This window comes from Bos mutus, chromosome 12 (genome assembly GCF_027580195.1).
Source record: "Bos mutus isolate GX-2022 chromosome 12, NWIPB_WYAK_1.1, whole genome shotgun sequence".
In the NCBI taxonomy this organism is placed as follows: Eukaryota; Metazoa; Chordata; class Mammalia; order Artiodactyla; family Bovidae; genus Bos; species Bos mutus.
In genome coordinates, this window is record NC_091628.1 from 80,618,695 (window position 1) to 80,638,883 (window position 20,189).

Below are 20,189 nucleotides of genomic sequence, written 5' to 3' on the forward strand. Positions count from 1 at the left end.
AGGGTATCTGTGAAGTTCCTTCTAGGGCTTAGACTAACCTCTGGGACCACGTCCCATTTTCTCTATGTCTACATGCTGCACACAGTGTGACAGAGAAATTGATTCTGAGCAACCGAGAAGTCTGATGCAGTTGCAGGATTCCCCACTGGGGTCAATAGGTAGGCACAGGTGATCTGAGCCTGGGTGGTTCTTCCTGGTGATGAGAAGCTTTGTCTTTGACTCAGGGTTTGGCAGTGGTACTCCAAGAAGTCTGGTCCCCTCTGCCCTTCCTGAACGTCTGTTCTGATTCCCGAACAAGAACTCGTATTGGAGAAAAACACCCTGAGTTGGCCAAACTCGGCCCTAAGACTGAGCGCAGCTTTCCAGTTCCCGGTGTCCGGCCAAGGGCAGAACGGGGCCAAGACCCAGTGTGTTTGATCTCTTAGCAAATCTGACAGGCTGTTTACAAACATGCGGAAAGGCTGACTTCACTCCTCAGACCTCAGGCAGGACTCTGGTGTCAGGACTGCAGCCTGGCTGCACTCGTAGGGGCCAAAAGAATTGGGGAGAAGGAGATGAAATAGGTGGGGGGGAAAGTGGCTGGTTTTCAAAGCATATGGCGTGTAGTTTTTCAAAGGCTTCAGATTCTTAATTCGCACCTCTCTTGTTACTGTCACTGCAGTAGCCAGTGGCACTTCTTTTTGTTTTGACATTTGACATTATTTTATGCCTTTACTCCTTTTTTCACTTCACAGAAGAACATTTTAATTTTAAAAGAAAAGTGCGTCCGGAACCAGTCCTGCGGCTTTCAGACTAGCTGTCTGGCGTCCAGTCGGGCTCAAGAGGTGTTTGTTGAATGAATAAGTGAATGAATGAAGTGATTCTCTCGAAAAAGTTATGAGGAATCTTTACCTTTAGCAAAGATTGGGTTATTTTTCTTCCAGAAACTCGGAATTATCACTTAAAGTATCCTCTATGGAATCTGATAAGAAAATCAAAAAAGAGGCTTTTGAAGCAAGTCACTAAAAAGCTCTCTGAAAGGGAATGTTCCTTTTTCTCTTGATTCTAATATCGTGCTTAATAAGAGGGCAGTCCCTCCCACCCCCTGCAATGATTGAAAAGCAAGGGGACCCCGATCGGCCAAGGGTCCCCCGGTTAGGGATGGGCTCCGCGCTGGGCAGGCTCAGGTCTCTGGGCTTCGGTCACGGACTCCTGGACCAGGGACGTGCCTGGCGCTAGCAGGGCCCCCAGGGCCTCGTCCCGGCGCCCGGCCGCGGCGCCGACCTGGGAGGAGAGCACAGGGGCCGGCGGGTCCCCGGGGCGGGCGCGAGGGCCCCGCGCAGGTGTCGGGCCTGTGCGCGGGGTGCGGCGGGGGTGCGCGGGGGCCTGGGAGACCCGAGAGAGACGTTATTGTTGCACTGTAACGAGTCTGATTAACATGCTCCTGACACTTTCTCTTAGTTTCTCGGGCTCCTAGCAACAGCGCACAAAGGCGCGGGATTGTCCGGGCTCCGCGGGGACACGGGGCAGCCTTTGATCTGCCACCACTGCAGCGGGGCTGCGCGACGGGCTCGCCGGCTCACTCGCCCACTGCGCGCCCCCGCCCCGCCCGCCGGCCCGACGGCGCAGCCTTGGGAGCGGCCACCGCGTGGGCCGGGCCTCGCCGGCCGGGTCCCGCCGGTCGGGCCCCGCGCCGTGCGCCCGGACCTCAGGCTTCGGGAAGCGCGGGTGGCGGGGACGCGGACTCAGCGCGCTGTGGACCCGCGCGCGCAGGTCCTTCCGACGGGGCAATATGGGCCGCCCTTTCTGTCGCAAGATGCAAACAGTAAAACCTAGCGGGTCGCTTAGAGTGGAAGAAAATCAAATTTAAAAAAAAAAAATGCGTGAGCAACAAACAAATCCTCGAAGATTTTGTAAAACATTAAAAATTGTAAAGAAACATTCTGCAGGCTTCAGCCCGTTTAGCTAAATCTGTGCTCGATCGGAAGGGGCTAACGATGATTTCGGTTTCCTCCTACAAATCACTTTCTTTTCGTCGCTGGCAGCTCTTATAGATTCGTAAGGAAATATGCTGCTAAATAGTTACTGGAATTTAAACCAACTAACCACCACCACCACCATTCGTCACAGAGCAGTAAAAAGCTGCCCGTTCCCACCGCGCCGGCTTTCAGGTACTAAGGTCTTTGCAAGTCATTTATTTTCCATTTTGTTCATTCTCTTAACCCTCACCCCATTCCGATTTAAAATAAAGTGCGGAAAGAAGGACTAAGGTTTTAACATTTTAATGCTGAAGTCTGCCAATTACTTTCCCCCGAAGTTGCAACGCGGAAACTTCGCGGGGATGGATCTCGCGCCGGGAGGACAGTGTCCGCCAGCCTGGGGTTCGGGCTTTGCGGTTACAGAAGGTTCGGTGACCGTCTGCAGCATTAGCAGGCACAAGATCCTGCTGTTACTCTGAGGGCCCCTTTCGTAGCATCAACTGCCTTCCAAGTACCAGAGGTAAAAAGTCAAAATCAAAACGGAAGACACTTAGCTTTCCAAGATAAAAAAAGCAGAATGCCCTTCAAAAGAAAAAACGTGTATTAACTGCTCTCAAGACATCACTAGAAAATTCATCCTCCCTGTTGAAGATCATTTTCCTGACGTCCCAAAGAATTATTAGGGGCTGAGGCGTTCATGATAATAACACGCATGTTTTAGAAGAGAAAAAGAAAACCCTACATGGTCTGTTCCATTTACTCAGCAAAATATGCCAGGCAAGGAGTTACTTTGAAATTCAAACTGGCAGCGGCAAGTCTTGGTTCTAGAAGACACTTTTCCCAGTCAGTCCCTGGAGGAGAGGATATCCAGGCAGCTGGGGATTCAATACTTGTAAATCTGATGTCCAGGAACTTCCCAACTTGTACCTGACTCCGCTGGAGTCCCCCTCACCATTTCAATAAAACATGATTGTACTGATATAATTCTCTATACATTAAAATGAGGTTGTCACAGATTGTCATTAAGACCTCAGAAAAACAATGAAGACATTATTGGGCACCCCCCCTCAGGCAAGGTATTAGGGGATAAAACCATCTACACCACACGGGTCCTATTGAGATTAATGAAAAAATTATGCAAAAAAAATATCTCAATTTCATTTCCCCGTGACGGGGCTTTGCATACATAGTCAGTCTTGCCTTACACCTGATGATTTATTAAACTAATCTGCGGTGATCACCACTGATGTTCTCAACTCAATCTTGTCCTGGCTCATTTTCTAAGTAATTGTTTCTCATTAGTTCTGATAATGTTTTAATAGTGTTACCCATAATTTAGCCCCCAAGAATTAATAACAGGGGGGTAATATGGCAAAGCAGCTTGTGATGAGCTGCATAAAATAGAAACAGGTATGGTTTTTAATTAATCAAATTACTGCAATGTTCTCTTCTGATAGCCAGTCCATGCCTAGATGGGAGGAATTCCCAGGTTGGACGTTGTCATGTGCCAAGGTGGGTGAGCTCACCAGCTCCCATTACCCACCCTGTATGACCTTAACCCACGGAGGCACCAAAGAGAAGTGGGTATGAAAACAGTGGGGATACCTCTAGCCTCCCAACATCTTTGTTCTTCCTTGACCCTGACTCAGCCCTCTTCTGGGTCCCTCATTAAAGTATGTGCTCAGAGAGTGGGGACCTTGGCCCAGAATTTTGAATCGAGTAGGTCCTGGTGTCATGAGCTTACCATGGTTGGGACCCTGGGGTTATGAGAAAGATGATAAATCTGATACTTAGGGAGACTTAAAAAACAAAGTGGTTTTGTTGGAACAAAGTGTGGTTTGAGATGAAGGGTGTGGTGACTAGTCCAATATGGCCCGAAGTCTGGGAACCTGTGATCCCACTGGGGATGGCGGTGGGGAAGACCTCGCCAGGCCCGGCTCTAAGGACCACCTGGAGATCCTGCTGAGATCATTGCTTTTCTCCATGTCTGTATGCCTTTGCCCTGGCCTCTAGGGTCCCTTAGAGTGGGGGCCTTGGCTCTCAAGGACCCCCAGTTTCTAGGAGGTCCACCTATCAGGTCTGGGGGGTGCCTATGTAACAGGGGTGAAAATGAGGATGTCTCCCTTTCATGCTGTCAAAACCTGGGGCTAGGGGGAGGTTAACCTGGACCAGCCTGTGAGGATGGGCAGGGTAGCCGCATTGAAATGGGGGCTGCCTGTAGAAAGAACGAAGAAAGCCTTTTATCACCTTCTTTTGTTTAAGACAGGCTCTGCCTATGCTTCTGAAAACTAAGCTCATGGCATCCGGTCCCATCACTTCATGGCAAATAGATGGGGAAACAAAGGAAACAGTGAGAGACTTTATTTTCTTGGGCTCCAAAATCACTGCAGACGGTGACTGCAGCCGTGAATTTAAAAGACACTTGCTCCTTGGAAGAAAAGCTATGACAAACCTAGACAGCATATTAAAAAGCAGAGATGTTACTTTGCCGACAAAGGTCCGCATAGTCAAGGCTATGGTTTTCCCAGTAGTCATGTATGGATGTGAGAGCTGGACCATAAAGAAGGCTGAGCACCAAAGAATTAATGCTTTTGAACTGTGGTGTTGGAGAAGAGTCTTGAGAGTCCCTTGGACTGCAAGGAGATCCAACCAGTCAATCCTAAAGAAATCAACCCTGACTATTCATTGGAAGGACTGATGCTGAAGCTGAAACTCCAATACTTTGGCCACCTCATGCAAAGAGCCGACTCACTGGAAAAAATCCTGATGCTGGGAAAGATAGAAGGCAAGAGGAAAAGGGGATGACAGAGATGGTTGGATGGCATCACCAATCAATAGGCATGAGTTTGAGCAAACTCCAGGAGATGGTGAAGGACAGGGAAGCCTGGCGTGCTGCAGTCCATGGGATTACAGAGTCGGACACACCTGAACGATTGAACAACAAGTGCTTCTGATATCCTGATGGTGTTATACTGCAGGACAAAATCACAGGAAGCCTCCCTCTGCCTCCAAGCAGTCCTCCTGGATTTCAGTGTTCTGAGAAGCGGGCTCCGGCTGCAGAAAAACCGTGGTTTTTAAACCACAGGTCATGATTTACCCTGCGCACACTGACAGCAGCCTCGGTGGCCACAGCTGCTCAATAGGTTGGGGGGGATGGCTTCTTCCGTGACTGCTGCCCACTGCCACTGTCCGAAGTCCTGAAGCCCAGTTTGGGTCACCGCCAAGTTGGCTGAGACCCCACCTTCATCCTTGCAGCCCCTCTGAGGGAGGAGGAAGCAGGTTCCCACCTTTTTTTTCCCCCAAGTGGACACCAGCCAAGCACATCCCATCTCAGTTAAGAGATGATGTCTCCTCCTGTCCCATGTTGGGAAGAATATTAGTTCATGTCTTAAGCCTGTGTTTCCCAGGACTTAACCAGCCTGGATCGCGTTCCTCCGTGTGTCTGTGGCAACTGCCCTGCCCTGGTGGTGGATGCTGCGTGACTGCTTGTGGGCCTCTCCCACTTCGCTTGGGTTCCATGGTGCCTTTCCTTGTATATAACCGTCAGCCCTACTCCCCTCTCGGGCTTTCTGGAGGAGCTGGAAGAGGTAGGAGAAAAGCAAACCCCTGGTTGGGGCACATGGTAGGGGCCACGTAGTAGATAAAAAGGGCGTAGGAGAAAGTGAAAAATGAAAAAAAAAAAAAAAAAACTGTTTTCTATTTACAAATTTAAATAAACAGAACAGCCTTCCCCGCGGTGTTTGTCTGAGAGTGGCAGCTTTGCTGCTGTGTAGGTCATGAAAAGGTTGGTGTAGAGTTTAAAACTTCCCATTCTGTTAATTTCTTAAAGAACAGTCGTCCGGAGTCTCCACACAAAAGCTCATGATTTAATGAGGAGCAGAAACAAAATCTCTGATTGTTGGTGTTTCAAATTTCATTGGCGTCCTCTGGCAAACACAAGTTGATCCTTCGCGGCTTCAATACCCTTTAGCCTTCAATATAAGAGCACATGCTGAATAGGGAAGAATGGCTGGTTGTTATGTTTATTTACCCTTACTACAAGCTGGGTTAACCTCTTCAAAACAGCTTTACTAAGCCCGTTAACCACACCACCCATATGACCTGTAGCCGCATCTCTAATGTGATGCAAATCTCACAGGGCACCATATGCACCAGCTCGGAGGCATTGTGTCTTCTCAGAGGCTACAAGTTTATTGCTGAGGAGGCCCTGTCCCAGCCGTACATTTACGGCGGGGAGATGGCCTCAATGGCAAACAGTTAAACAGGGAAATAAAGGGAGAGAATAGATGGTCTTGTGTTTCTGCACATTTATATTTTAATTGCTGGTAACAGTTGACCCAAAAGCATTCACCCAGGATGAGGGCTTTCAGAGCCATCACCTAGCACTCTGAGGAGAGGGAGGTTTCATTTTGGGGAAGAGGGTGGAGATGAAAGCAACCAGTTTTGACGATTTATTTTTACAAGGTATCTATATAAACCTGTATGGTCCTTAACTTCTCTATGCCATCTCTGCTGTTTTACCAGGTTACTAGTGAAATAAACACCGTCCCTTCATTGAGTTGTTATTTTTTAAAAGGTTGGCCTTTCTTAAAAATTATTTACGGTGTTGTGTGAACAATGAACAATGTGGGAAACATTTAACATCAGCAGGGTGAAGGGAGTTTACGTATTCAGGAAAAATATGTTTTGTTAAAGACTTAACTTTCACTCACAGCCCATCTCTCCCCACTGTTTTATCTCCCTGCGAAATCAGAAGTCCAAACTTGGAACACATCCATGAACAGTAAAATCACACACTTGGAACCAAAAAGAAGAAAGTCCATTTTTAGAGGAATAACTGGCCCCAGTGAGATTAAAAAAAAAAAAAAATGTGATTAACATGAACTGTAAACGAGGAAAGGCTCCAATCCAGCATACTAAGAAGTTGCCTTGAGTATAATGGTTTGTCTTTAAGAAAAACCACTGTATATGTTCGGCCCACCTGATGAGAGCTTCATTTAGCAGATCATTTTTCCTTGATGGATGTGGCAAGCGTAACAATGTTCTGGGCCTGCTTCAGTAATGGCATGTCGATCATACTCCCTCGGAAAGTAAAGGCTCCCTGGAAGACAGAGAATACAAACTTCCTGAAAGAATGCTCGGAAATTATAGGCTTCCTTTCTGTGCACACTTGTACGACAAGAACATTTCAGATTCCACCTGAATTATACTGACTTTCCTACCCAACTTTTGAGAAAGCCAAAGTAAATTACAGGGGACAGACTTCTTTTCTTCCTCCTAAAGAGGGGGAGGAAAAAAAAAAAACCCTTCAGTGTTTTAATGGAGAGGAAAAACCGTCAGACACAAGATACTGGAAACTGTTCATTTAACTCTTGAAATCAAGCAGAAAACAAGGGTGGAAGGAAAATGTAAATACTTCCTTATGTGCTTTTTGAAATATTGCATAGGAGTGTGAAAACAGTAATACACTCTGGCAACTGATTGTTGTTGGGGTAAATAATTGTACGGTCAGGTTAACAGGAGAATGCTTCCTTCTTGCTGTAACCTAATTGCGGGGTTGCACTACCATGTGATGGGAAGACAGAAGGTAGAACTGCACTGGGTAAAAAGAGATCCCTCTGTCTGTCAGTACACATTCCTCAGAAAAGGATTAAAGTGACAGGGGCCGTGAGTCTGTAACAAAGAAATCATAGCTCTGTTGAATGGTGAGCCTGGAAAGAACCTGCAATCTCTTGGTTTATCCCCATTTTACAGACTCACTTTTTTTAAAAAATATATTCTTATTTATGTATTTGGATGCACTGGGTCTTAGTTGTGCTATGTGGGATCTAGTTCCCCGACCAGGGATCAAACCCCGACCCCCTGCATTAGGAGTGTGGAGTCTTAGCCACTGGACCACCAGGGAAGCCCCCCAAGGCTCAGGTTTTTTTTTTTTTAACCTTTTGTAAATACTTATTGAATGTATCACATGATCTCAGTCCTGTTCGAGGTGAGGACTCTGAGGCCCAAGGAAGTTAACTTGATTTTCCAAGGTCACTTCACTAGGAAAAGTTAGAGCTGGGGCTAGTACTCGGGTCTCAGAACCCCAAGCCTTCATTACAGACTCACGTTAAGAGGACAAGGTAGTTTACTTAGTGCCTCAGAGAAAAGAATTAAATGGACAGAAGCAGCATGCCCAGAGTCTGAAGTTAATGTCTCGTTATCCATGTTCTTTTAATCACTTCTTTTTGCCGCTTACAGTCATAGCTCTTCTTTTTTCAAAAATATTCCCTGATGGCTCTGATGGTAAAGAATCTGCCTGCAATGCAGAAGACCTGGGTTCGATCCCTGGGTTGGGAAGATCCCCTGGAGGAGGAAATGGCAACCCACTCCAGTATTCTTGCCTGGGAAATCCCATGGACAGAGGAGCCTGGTGGGCTATAGTCCACCGGGTTGAAAAGAGTCCGACACGACTGAGCAACTAACACTTTCACTTTCACCTTATTTATTTGGCTGTGCCGGGTCTTAGTTTCGGCATTTGAAATCTAGTTCCCTGACCAGGGATGGAATCCCAGGGCCCCCTGCATTGGGAGCGCAGAGTCTTAGCCACTGGACCAGCAGGAAGTTCCATAATCGTAGCTCTTTTTAATTCCTTTTCTTTCTGTTGGTAAGTTTGTGAGTGTGAGCGGGGAGCGGGTGGTCTTTTGGGACCTGGAGGTGGTTGGAGCAATGACAGCCCTCATGAATGGTCCATTTGTATATGTTGTTGTTGTTTATGGCTCAGTCGTGTCTGACTCTTTCTGACCCCACGGACTGCAGCACACCAGGCTCCTCTGTCCTTCACCATCTCCCGGAGCTTGCTCAAGCTCATGTCCATTGAGTCAGTGATGCCATCCAACCATCCCGTCCTCTGTCATCCCCTTCTGCTCCTGCCCTCAGACTTTCCCAGCATCAAGGTCTTTTCTAATGAGTTTGCTCTTTGTGTCAGGTGGCCAAATTATTCGAGCTTCAGTTTCAGCATCAGTTCTTTCAGTGAACATTTAAGGTTGATTTCCTTTAGGACTGACTGGTTTGATCTCTTTGCAGTCCAAGGGACTCTCTATAGAGTTTTCTACAACACCACATTTCTAAAGCACCAATTCTTCAGTGCTCAGCCTTCTTTATGGTCCAACTCTCACACCCATACATGACTACTGGAAAAACCATAGCTTTGACCATACAGACCTTTTTTGGCAATGTAATGACTCTGATTGGTATATACTGCCATTCATATATACTGCCCTCCAGTTGTGGATTTTACAAGTACCACCCCTCAACAGTCAATATTGTCATTTTTCAAGACTTCCGGGATGGTCTCTTGGGCTCCCTGGAAACCCTCACCCCTTATAATAATATAGAGTTATACACAGAATGAAGGTTAAAAAAACTGGCAGGGAATCCTTAGCAGTGACTCTTAAATTTATTTACTGATCAACAATTATAATCATACAATATTGAGAAATATATAACAAAATTATTGGAAGACAATTGCTCTACCATATTGTGTTGGCTTCTGTCATGAAATTTATTTTTTAATCAAGAGAGCGTTAAAAGTCATTAGGATTAGAATCCTCCCCAGTGCCTAGCCTTCTCAGCCTTGGAATGAGAAATCTGATTCAGATGAACACCTGTGTGGCCTAAAACCCTACACCGTGAAGTCATTTTCCAACCTGCCCATCTTACTATTTGTACCCCCAGATTTGGTCTTTGCCTAATTTCATTCAACCTGGAGCTAATTTTGATCATCTCTGTGACCGTGATGAATTTGGTTAGAAGTTGTAAGATACTCTGTGGGTTAGTGTGACAGGTGGAATCAGGGCATGGGGCTCATGCTGCTTTACAAGGCAATCGTCTAGTTTTCTTATTGGTGTAAGTGATGAAGACCAAAGGCCTCCTGGTTATCCGCCTACCAAGTGGATTACGGCCCTGTAAAACAGCACATCTGTCCTGCGAATGCTTAAATAATAGGCTGGAGAGATGAAATTAGCATAGATGCACATGAAATCATAATGCTGCACAGAAAATCAAGGTGATGGCTTTGGGTCTGCGCCATGTTCCCTGAATCTGCTTTGAATTCTGTGTGCACATCAGAGATGCAAAGTATTTCACGTAGTTTCAAGACAGGGAGATCATTTCTCTCTTTTATGGTGGTGGATTTTGTTTGACTACCTTTGTTAAGCTAGAAAACAAAAGTTAACATTTTTCTTCTTTGCGTCCTTCATCTCTGAAAATTGAGGGTTTTAGTGTTAAGAATCAGGCTTCCTAGTATGAATATCCTCCTAGAATATGGTTGGTCTTTTTTGTTTTTTGAGCATACTGGGCAGGCATGTGGGATCTTAGTTCCCTTACCAGGGATTGAACCCGTGCCTCATACAGTAGACATGTGGAATCTTAACCACTGGCCTCCCAGAGAAGCCCATGGTTGGTTTTTTAACACAGGGATCTACAAGGGAAGTTGAATAGTCTGCTGGTCAAGATTCAGAAAACTGAAGACTGTCAAAAGCTATTTGCATTTGTGGGTAGGGTTTGAAACATTCCTTAATGAGTGATTATAGATAAGTTTTGGTTTCACAGCTCAATGCGTTTCTGAGAAATTGGTTGACCATTCTGGAAAGAAGTGGTAGGGCTTCCCTGGTGGCTCGGTGGTGAAGAATCTGCCTGCCAGTGCAGGAGACATGGGTTCAGTCCCTGATCTGGGAAGATCCCACGTGCCAAGGAGCAACGAAATCCAAGCGTCACAACTACTGAGCCTGTGCTCTAGAGCCCAGGAGCCGCCACTACTGAGCCCACTTGCCGCGACTGCTGAAAGCTCTGCAACGAGAAGGCACCGCAATGAAGCCCCACGCACCACGATGAGAGAAAAGCCTGCACAGATCCAGTACAGTTACAAATAAATAAATACATAAAAAGAAGACGGAACTTCCATCAGCTTGAAGAGCTGGGCTATAATTTGGTTTCAAAATGCCTTTAAGAGTCAGAAAGAGAAAGATAAACATCGTATTCTAATGCATATGTACGGAATCTAGAAAAATGGTACTGAAGAATTTATTTACAGGGCAGAATGGAGAAACAGACATAGAGAACAGACTTATGGACATGGGGAGAGGGTGAGATGTATGGAAAGAGTAACATGGAAATTTACATTACCATCTGTAAAATAGATAGCCCATGGGAATTTGCTGTATGGCTCAGGAAACTCAAACAGTGGCTCTGTATCAATCTAGAGGGGTGGGATGGGGCAGGAGGTGGGAGGGAGGTTCAAAAAGGAGGGGATATATGTGTCCCTAAGGCTGATTAATATTGAGGTTTGACAGAAAACAACAAGATTCTGTGAAGCAATTATCCTTCAATAAAAAAATAAATTAATTAAAAAAATGCCTTTAAGTAGTAAGTCATTCATGGTAACCTGGCATGCTGCAGTCCATGGGTTCGCAAAGGGTGAGACATGACTTAGCAGCTGAACAACATTCTTGGTTAAAAACCTTAATAACCATCACTACAGCAAGAAGAAAGAAAGAAAGAAAGTGAAAGTGAAGTCGCTCAGTCGTGTCAAACTCTTTTCGACCCCATGGACTATGGCCCACCAGGCTCCTCTGTCCATGGGATTTTCCAGGCAAGAACTGGAGTGGGTTGCCATATCCTTCTCCAGGGGATCTTCCTGACCCAGGGATTGAACCTGGGTCTCCTGCATTGCAGGCAGATGCTTTATCATCTGAGCCACCAGTGTTTTGGTACAGCAACAATAACAGCTCTAATTTCCTGAGCAGTTCCTAGCCCCGGACTGTGCCGGGCCCTTGACATGCTTTATTCCTGTAACGCTCTCAACAATCCCGTGAAGTAGATACGGTAACCCACGACCATTAACAAATTGTTTTCCTTTTTCAATTGTAGTAAAAACAATTAACCTAAGTTCACCATCTTAACCATTTTTAAGTGTGCGGGCCAGTAGGGTTAGGTAGATTCACTCTGCTGTGCAACAGACCTTGAGAACTTCTTCATCTTGCAAAAGTGAAACTCAGTCCCATCAGACAGCTAGTCCCCATTACCCTTCCTCCATCCCCTGGCCACTCTGATTCTATGAGGATGTATCCATCCCCATATTATAACCAAGGAAACTGAGGCACAAAGAAACTTCTGTGAGTCTGCCCTGTAGCTCTTAAGTACAGAGCTGGGATAACACCTAGCTCTATTTGATGCAAAGTGTGAGCTCCAGGCCCACATTTGTGGGTTGCTCTCTGGGTGGGTTGCCTGGCCACCCAAATCAGAATCATCTGGTGGGGAGGCCGCTTGTTAAAATGCAGACTCTTGGGCTCCATCCGATGAGGTTTCATGCTGAAGGTTTGGGCATTGGCAGGGAGCCCTCTGATGATTTGAATGTTCACTGAAGTTTGAGAAGCTCCATGTTTTAGCTCTCCTGGGTAGCAACAGTTAGGCTGGCTTTGACATGGGTACAACTCCACCTTTGCTCTCAAGAGATGCAGGTGCCATACAATGCAACAAGAATTAGAGAAAAAGCCAGTGTGGTGAGCAAAGAGATCCGATGCCTGGAAAGGCTGCCCTTCTCCCCGGTCAGGACCACGTCTGCCAGTTTGCACTGCTGACTTAGACATGATGCTCTGTACCTAGTGATTCCCCCTAAAGTTTCCCCCCAGTGCCATGCGTTTGCCCCTAGAGCTGCCATGGGGCTTCGGCTCTGTGCACAACAGCTTTTGTTCAGCCATTACCTATTGAGTTATTTGTTGTAATAAATCACTAGTCGGCCACTTTGGCGCATCTTTCTATACACATGTAAACAGCTTCAGCCTCCTGCCAGTGAAGAGCAGTATCACCTTAGCATAGTTGTTATCTGCATAGGAAGGGAAACAATTATTTATTGGGCTGTAGGTTTTCTAACATCTGGGTCATTGCCTGGTGGTGAGATAGGCATTGAAGTAACATGAATGTTATTAGACCCTGATGTTCTTCAAGGGGGGAGAATCTGACTTACAATTTGATGGCAAAAGGACGGGTGACGATGATGCTGACAGCAGTAATCATATGTATGGGAAACAGTCACATATTTTGCATTTCTGGCACTTAGCACTTGCAAACTTTTTTTCTCTGGAGTACTAAAAGAGTAATTTGCTAGCATCCATAAATGAATCTTCTTCTTTCCCTGCTCACTGTATTTTCCAATAACTTCTTCGGGCATTCAGGGAGTTCTCTTTGGCACATTCCCATGATGGCATTGCTTACGTCAGAATTAACAATAATATTTGAGCTCAGTTGTTACAGTCCTTTTTTCAGAGTAACATTTTCTTTTTTCCTCTATGATGCTGTCTCTTTTTTTAAATTAACTTTTATTGGAGCTGAGTTGCTCTACAATGCTGTGATGCCTTCTATCGTAAGACTTAGCCTAAGTCTTATGCCCAGTGAATTACTTACCTCACTATGGTTCCTAGTGAATTCCTACAACTTTTAGTCAGCGTTGACCACTATGAAATTTGTGGTCTTGCTTGTGTCCTTTTTTTGCTAAAATCTCTTAGGCCCAGCCCTGACGTCCTGTCACATAGCTCTTCCTTACTCCCAAACTTAACTGTTCCTGATACCCCTCAATGGGGGAAACGATGCTCTCACAGACACTGATGGGCACTGTTTCCTTCTTTCCTCCCCCAGCTTTCATCCTATCACACACTTGGAGTCCTTGGACAGGTCCTAGGATGGCCTGGATCCCCTCACAATTTGGTTAATGGGTAAGGATTTGAGCTTGGGTGTACCAGGCACCCGACGTTCAGTGGGGAGGCTGTCAGCCCCCAGGCTGGCTAGCAGGGGTCTCACTGAAAGAGTGCTGGGACATTCACAGGGGAGCTGCGTCTTCCTAACTGGGACCATGAGGTTATTTTTCTAGGATATCAGATAAGATCATCCACTTCTTTAAGCCTTGCTTTGTCTCCCTTTGGACTTACAGAATCAAGAGCAACCTCCTTAGCACTTGTGATGAGACCACACCCTGCCTCTGCTCTCGGCTTTGTCTCCTGCCAGTCCACACACACACACCCAGGCTCACGTGCACCCCTCCCACAGGCTCTGCTCTCTGATGTGATGGTCCTTTCCCTGTCTGTCTGGCAAACTGCTGCTTATACTTCAAGATGACAGAAAGATGTCATGTCTGTGAAGCATTTCTAGACTTCCCTGGTTGGGCTCATTTCTCTCCTTCCTTCCCTCACACCCCCTCTTGTCATAACCCTTGTCACGCTCTACTATGGAGAAGGAGATGGCAACCCACTCCAGTGCTCTTGCCTGGAGAATCCCAGGGACAGAGGAGCCTGGTGGGCTGCTGTCTATTGGGTCGCAGGAAATGGTAACCTACTCCAGTGTTCTTGCCTGGAGAATCCCAGGGACAGAGGAGCCTGGTGGGCTGCCGTCTATTGGGCAGGGTTGGACACGACTGAATTGCCTTAGCAGCAGCAGCGGCACACTCTACTGTAACTATTTGTTTACAGTGCCTTCTTTCTCACTGGGAAGCCCTTGAAAACAGGGTCTCCTATATCTTTGAGTCCCCAGCATCCAAAACAAGGTTTTGAGTGAAGCTTGGCTCTTCTGTGGGGAGAATGACTTGGGAAGACAGGATCAACCTTACCTTTCTGCTCTCCTTTATCTGCAAGTGTCTTTGTTCCATGTGATCCTTCCCTGGCCTGGTCATACTCCCTGGTGAGTTGGCTGAGCCTCCAGTAGAACGCAGGGATAGACCAAAACAAATGCGATGCTGGGTTGGGGTCAGGTTAACTCGTGCAAATGACCTACCATTAAAAGTGCAAGCGAGTCCATCTGTAAGTGGTGCTTAAGGGATTAGAAGCTACAGAAAGAGCCATCAAATGGGGTGGTTTGGCCTGGGAAGGGCTGTGGGGGAAACGGAACTTTGAAGGTCAGCTTTAGAAGGTTAGGGATGCCCACTGAAGGTCAAGAGAGGAGTGGGAGAAGTGGAGCAGTGCATCCAGATGTGTGAGTGGGGTTGGCCTTCTGTGTCCTCTGCTCCCTGTGCCTCTGGTCACCAGTGACTCAACAGATCAAGCAATATGAAGGACCGCAGTATAAGCTAACTGGCTCAGTCTACTGATGAAGGGGTTTCTCCAGGGCCTGAGGAGCCAGAGCCTACTCTCACACCAGTGAAAGCCATCCGGAAGAGGGATAACAGACTTCCCCCAGGACAAAGCACAGGGGACTCAGTCTCTGCTTGATGCAGTGAGACTGCAACCCACAGGACTCCCTCTGTTCTCTCTGCCTGCCCTGGCAGACCCAAGACTCACTCATCCCTGGACCCCAAGGGGAGGAAGTTAAAGCACTTTTTTCCTTTATTCTGAGTAATTTTCCCTCTGTTCTACGATAGTCTGGGGATCCAACAATTTGATTTACAGATACAAAGGTAAATCTTTGTATCTGTAAAAAATATATATCTTTTTAAAGGAACTCCTTGGTGGCTCAGATGGTGAATAATCTGCCTGCAATGCCGGAGACCTGGATTCCCCCTGGGTCAGGAGGATCCCCTGGAGAAGGGAATGGCAACCCACTCCAGTATTCTTGCCCGGAGAATTCCATAGACAGAGTAGCCTGGGGGGTTACAGTCCATGGGGTCACAAACATGAGTAGGACAGGACTAGAATCTAGGGTTTTTCACCCCAAATCTCAAACTCTTCCCACTAATCAGTATACTACAAACTATGACTGGTAACTATGGTACCTAAGATGATTATAGAAAAATTAATGTCCAAAAATTTAATATACATTATTTTACATATACTGTATTTTAAAATTTTATTTAGATGTGACATAAAAAATGTCTAAACTGTTATTTCAGAGATATCATTACTTGAAATGAGGCTGAAAAGATTAATGCTATACAGAGAAGGTCCAGATAAACAAATATATGAAAACATGATCTTAATAACTGACTTGGGAACCACTGAAATACAATGTGCTTTCATTCAGAGTTCCCACTTGGAAGCTCTCAACAATAATTATTATGACGGCAGAAACACCAAAGGATATTTTCAGTGAGAAAAAAATTCAATAATAAAAATGTGAATGACATTTTAAGTCCTCAAAATACCTGAAGCATTTGTAAGAAGGATTAAAGGAGGTGACATTTGATCCTTATATGTGCTTCTGAATATCAGTAACCCTTTGTGTTATGGATAAACATCTTTTAAAACTGCCATGGGCAATGAAAGAATACTATTGAAGACTTGGGAAATAGAAAACATGTTTTTCTTTTTTTAAACACTTTAAATTGGAGTGCTTATTTGATAGGTATTTTAATATTTTGAATTAAAATTCAATGGCCATTTACTCCTATGACCAGAGAATTTGCAGATGCTCATTTATCTCCACCTGAAATTTCTAAAAGCCCAACTGAAGTCATTCAACATGGGCAGTTCACATTGGGCTAGTCTGTCATTACTGCTGGCACCGAGATTCTGAGGGGTGATGTTCCTTAGCATTTGATGGGGAGGCCCTTTAAATAATTCGTAAGAATGTTAACAGTTGGAATATTTGAAGGGGGTTCATTTTGTGCCTGATTGGGGAATACAGTGACCATGCAGGACTGTGGAACTGCTGCAAGAGGATCCCTTCTGCCCCTGCCTCGGAGCATGGCCTCAGAGGGGGGTGTCCGGAGCTGGGAATCCTGCACCCTGAGCAGCCTGTCAGGTCTATCTTCTGTGTTCTAAATGGTGGAAAAGCGTGGAGAAGCTCTGTCCTTAGCCTTCCCAGCCTCCCTCCTGTCTTTTCCCCTGGAGCTGTCTGGCTTGAAGAGCATAGAACCCTCCTTGGAGAGTGGGATGAAGGGGTTTGTATGCCCCCACTGCAGGTCCACAGCCAGGTCAGTGCTGCCCAAGAGGGTGTGCGGGTTGTCCATTCAAGTGGCCCTTCTGTGACTTTCCACCAAACAGCAATGGGCAGCTGCCCGGGTGAGCACATTCTCAGTGGAACTCAGGAGCCTGCAGCTGAAACAAACAGCCATGCACAAAGAGTGGCTAGGAATATGGGCTTTCTGCTCAGCTCCACCGGAATTTTTTTTTTTCCTGCACTGGGTCTGTGTTGCAGCGCACAGGCTCTTCCTTGCAGTGTGGGGGCTTTCTCTAGTGGCCCGCAGCAGAGGCGACTCTCAAGTTTCGGGGCCCTGGCTGTAGAGCATGTAGGCTTCAGTAGCTGTGGCCCGTGGGCTGAGTTGCCTTGCAGCAGCATGTGGGATCTTCCCCGATCAGGGACTGAACCTGTGTCCCCTGCACTGGCAGTGCGTGCATGCTAATTCGCTTCAGTCATGTCCAACTCTGTGTGACCCTATGAACCATAGCCCGCCAGGTTCCTCTGTCCATGGGATTCTCCAGGCAAGAACACTGGCGTGGGTTGCCATTCCCTTCTTCAGGGGATCTTCCCGACCCAGGGATCGAACCCAGGTCCCCTGCATTGGCAAGTGGATTCTTAAGCACTGAACCACCAGGGAAGCCCCCCAACCTGAATGTGAATCCAGGCTCTGCCTTTTCCTAGCTTGGAGTGATCTGAGCCTCGATGTCTTCATCTGTAAAATGGGGATGATGATCCTACCCCTTGTAGGGTTAAATAAAAGAATGTACATCACTCAACAGGCTCTCAGTGTGTGGGAGCTACGACTGTTACCACCGCTGCCATCGCTGTCACCACGGCTGTGGTCCTGCCCGCAGTGCGCCGCTGCCACTCCCGTCATCAGGGCGGTCAGCTCCACCTGCGGCTGTGTCCACCTCCAGGCCCCCTGCCACCAAGCTGCGGCTGTCACTGCTACTGCCATTGTTAGTCAGAGAAAGTGTCATCCGGTTTATCCCAGGAAGGGCCAGGGAGGAGCAGAGCATCGGACTATGACCAGATTTGAAGATTCCAGACTAGCTTTAAAGGTTCTGAGAGTCATCCGCGTTCTAGGACATGTATGAGCAGAGGATGACTCTCCCTTCCCCAAAGCTCCCTGTTCCCTCTAAACTCTTATAAATCACAGACTGATTTGTCCCTGTAAGAAATGAGACTCAGAGGTGCTATGTATTTGACACAGAACCAGTATTTGAAAACAAATGCATTTTAAACAATTAAAAAAAAAGAAACTTAGAATATCTGCTGGAGGAGGTTCTAATCAAAGGCAGGTGACCAGAAGTTGGGAACCAAAATCAGGCCAAGTATATACCACATGAAAAACTATGTACCAAAGTGAAACAACTGGATTTCTAAGCATATATTTATAAGCTTGAGGCTTCAGTCAAACGGTACAGTTTTCAGTAGCTGGTAAGCAGGAAAAGGAAAGGTATAGCATAAAAAGAGGAAATTCTTGGGAACATGGGAACTGAGTGGATGTAAAATGAAGATTATCATTAACATTTTGCTTCTTAATAAGGAAGCATGAAATCATTTAGCTTGAGCTCTATACAGGAAGTAGAAACACGCATGTGTTGGACATTGGTAAGATTAATCTGAGACTCTGCCCATAGTTTTAGGAAACTGGTGAAGTAAAGAAGAATTAGCAGAAGATCTGGAAGATGAATTTGGAAGGGAAGGTAGAGGTGGCTGAACAGTAGGGAGGAGCGCTGAGGTGAATGTTTGGGTCAATTATGTTAATACGTGACCTGTCCTGAGCTGTCTACTTGCCCAGATGGAGTGTCTCCGTGGACCAGAGCCTCTTTACTTCACAGACAGACAGGGAGACCAAAGGCACCTTCTGTTTCCAAGATTCTTCTCAGAACCCACTAAATGTAGGCAACAAGCTTTATCTTTTAAAATATTCAGGCAGAATGATCAGGACAGGAATCAAGAAGGCTTTAAATATCTTTTGATAAGGAAATTTGGAAAAATCAGGACAACTATGCCACATGGAAGGCTACCTACCGAGGTGAAACAATTGGATTTATAAGCATATTGCAATCTAAAGGAGTTTCCGCATTTGCCAGCAAATTAGAGGGTGTGCTTAATCTTCTGTTTTTTAAAAATAGCTTTATTGAGGTATAATTTGCATACCATAAAGTTCACCCATTGTTAAGAATATAATTCGTTGACTTTTACTAATTACATAGAATTCTGCAACTATCACTGCTCAGATTTTTTTGAAACTAGATATCTTGTTGGAAAATATTTTATTTTTTAATACTGAGATAAATGTGGAAATACCTTGCATTTAATATTTTATGTCAAATTTAAGCTGATATTACTGAGAAAAGCAGAGAATGAAGGCCATTTTATAGCAGTTTGAAGCTAAGACCAATAATTTTAAACTTCTTCTATTTTATATGTTGTAGTCTTATTCTTTCTTTGGAAAATAATCTAAACAAACTAACATTAACTAGAAGGCACTTTAAATTTTAAAGCATTTACTAAAATATAAATGATGAATAATAACTGATGAAATAATTAGTGAAAAATTTTTCTTTCAATTTTTCTAGAAGGGGAAAAATGCCAGTATCATATATATTGTTAAAAAGTACAACGAATAATTTCTTTTTAGCACTGTCAGAAATTTAGAAACCAGCTAGCTAAATAGTATTTACTAAATGTGTATTGTGTATTGATTTCTAAGATGCTGCAGGAGGATGTACAATAGGGAAAAGTCTTAACTCTCTGGGCTAGTGGTAAGAAATGCCCCCACTTTTTTTTTTCATTGAGGTCCACTAACTTGAAAAAAAATAAGAGAATTCTAGAAACTCTTGCTTTCTATTTTTAGTAAAATAAAAGCTCGATTTGTCTGCTTTTAATATTAAAAAGAATTAAATAATTCTTTAATAAGCATCACAAAATATCAAAGGAATGCTCGGAACCTCTCTAGTATAATCAGCAGAAGGAGAGAAGCCAGGGGACAGGGGTGGGGGTGGTGGAGATGATATGGCAAGAAAGGAAGAGAGAGAGATACAGAAAAAGAGAAAACCAAAAAGAATCCACGGAAAGGGAGCAGGGAAGGCAGAGGAAGGACATACACAGAAACACACGCAGACCCACACATCCTGAGAGGGAGAAGTCTCATAAGAGGGAATGAGAGAGAAAGATGTTCCAGAGTAAAGCCACCCTTTCATGGCCCTTGCTTGGTTCTTGCTCTTAAAGGAGCTGAAAGGCATGGTGTATTTCTGCAACCACAGGTGTAACTGAGAATAGGACTTTGGGAACTTGTCCTTTGAGTGAGATGAAACCCAGCTCGGGGTCAGACAGGGCCTCTTTACCAAAGGCCCCAGT

At 45.5% G+C, this 20,189-nt stretch overlaps 1 protein-coding gene across 3 annotated transcripts in view; it reads right to left on the reverse strand.

Moving 5' to 3' along the window:
• Positions 1-5,810: 5,810 nt before the first annotated feature.
• Positions 5,811-20,189, reverse strand: part of CLYBL (citramalyl-CoA lyase) — a 234,279-nt gene continuing 219,900 nt past the window's right edge. The window contains exons 8-9 of one of the 3 annotated variants that reach the window (XM_070380782.1): positions 6,940-7,059; positions 5,811-5,929 (exon numbers count right to left, since the gene is read on the reverse strand). In XM_070380782.1, the coding sequence (XP_070236883.1) occupies positions 6,964-7,059 (96 nt within the window). In that variant the 3' untranslated portion in view covers positions 5,811-5,929; positions 6,940-6,963. The other 2 variants (XM_070380783.1, XM_070380784.1) reach the window with 2 other exon arrangements.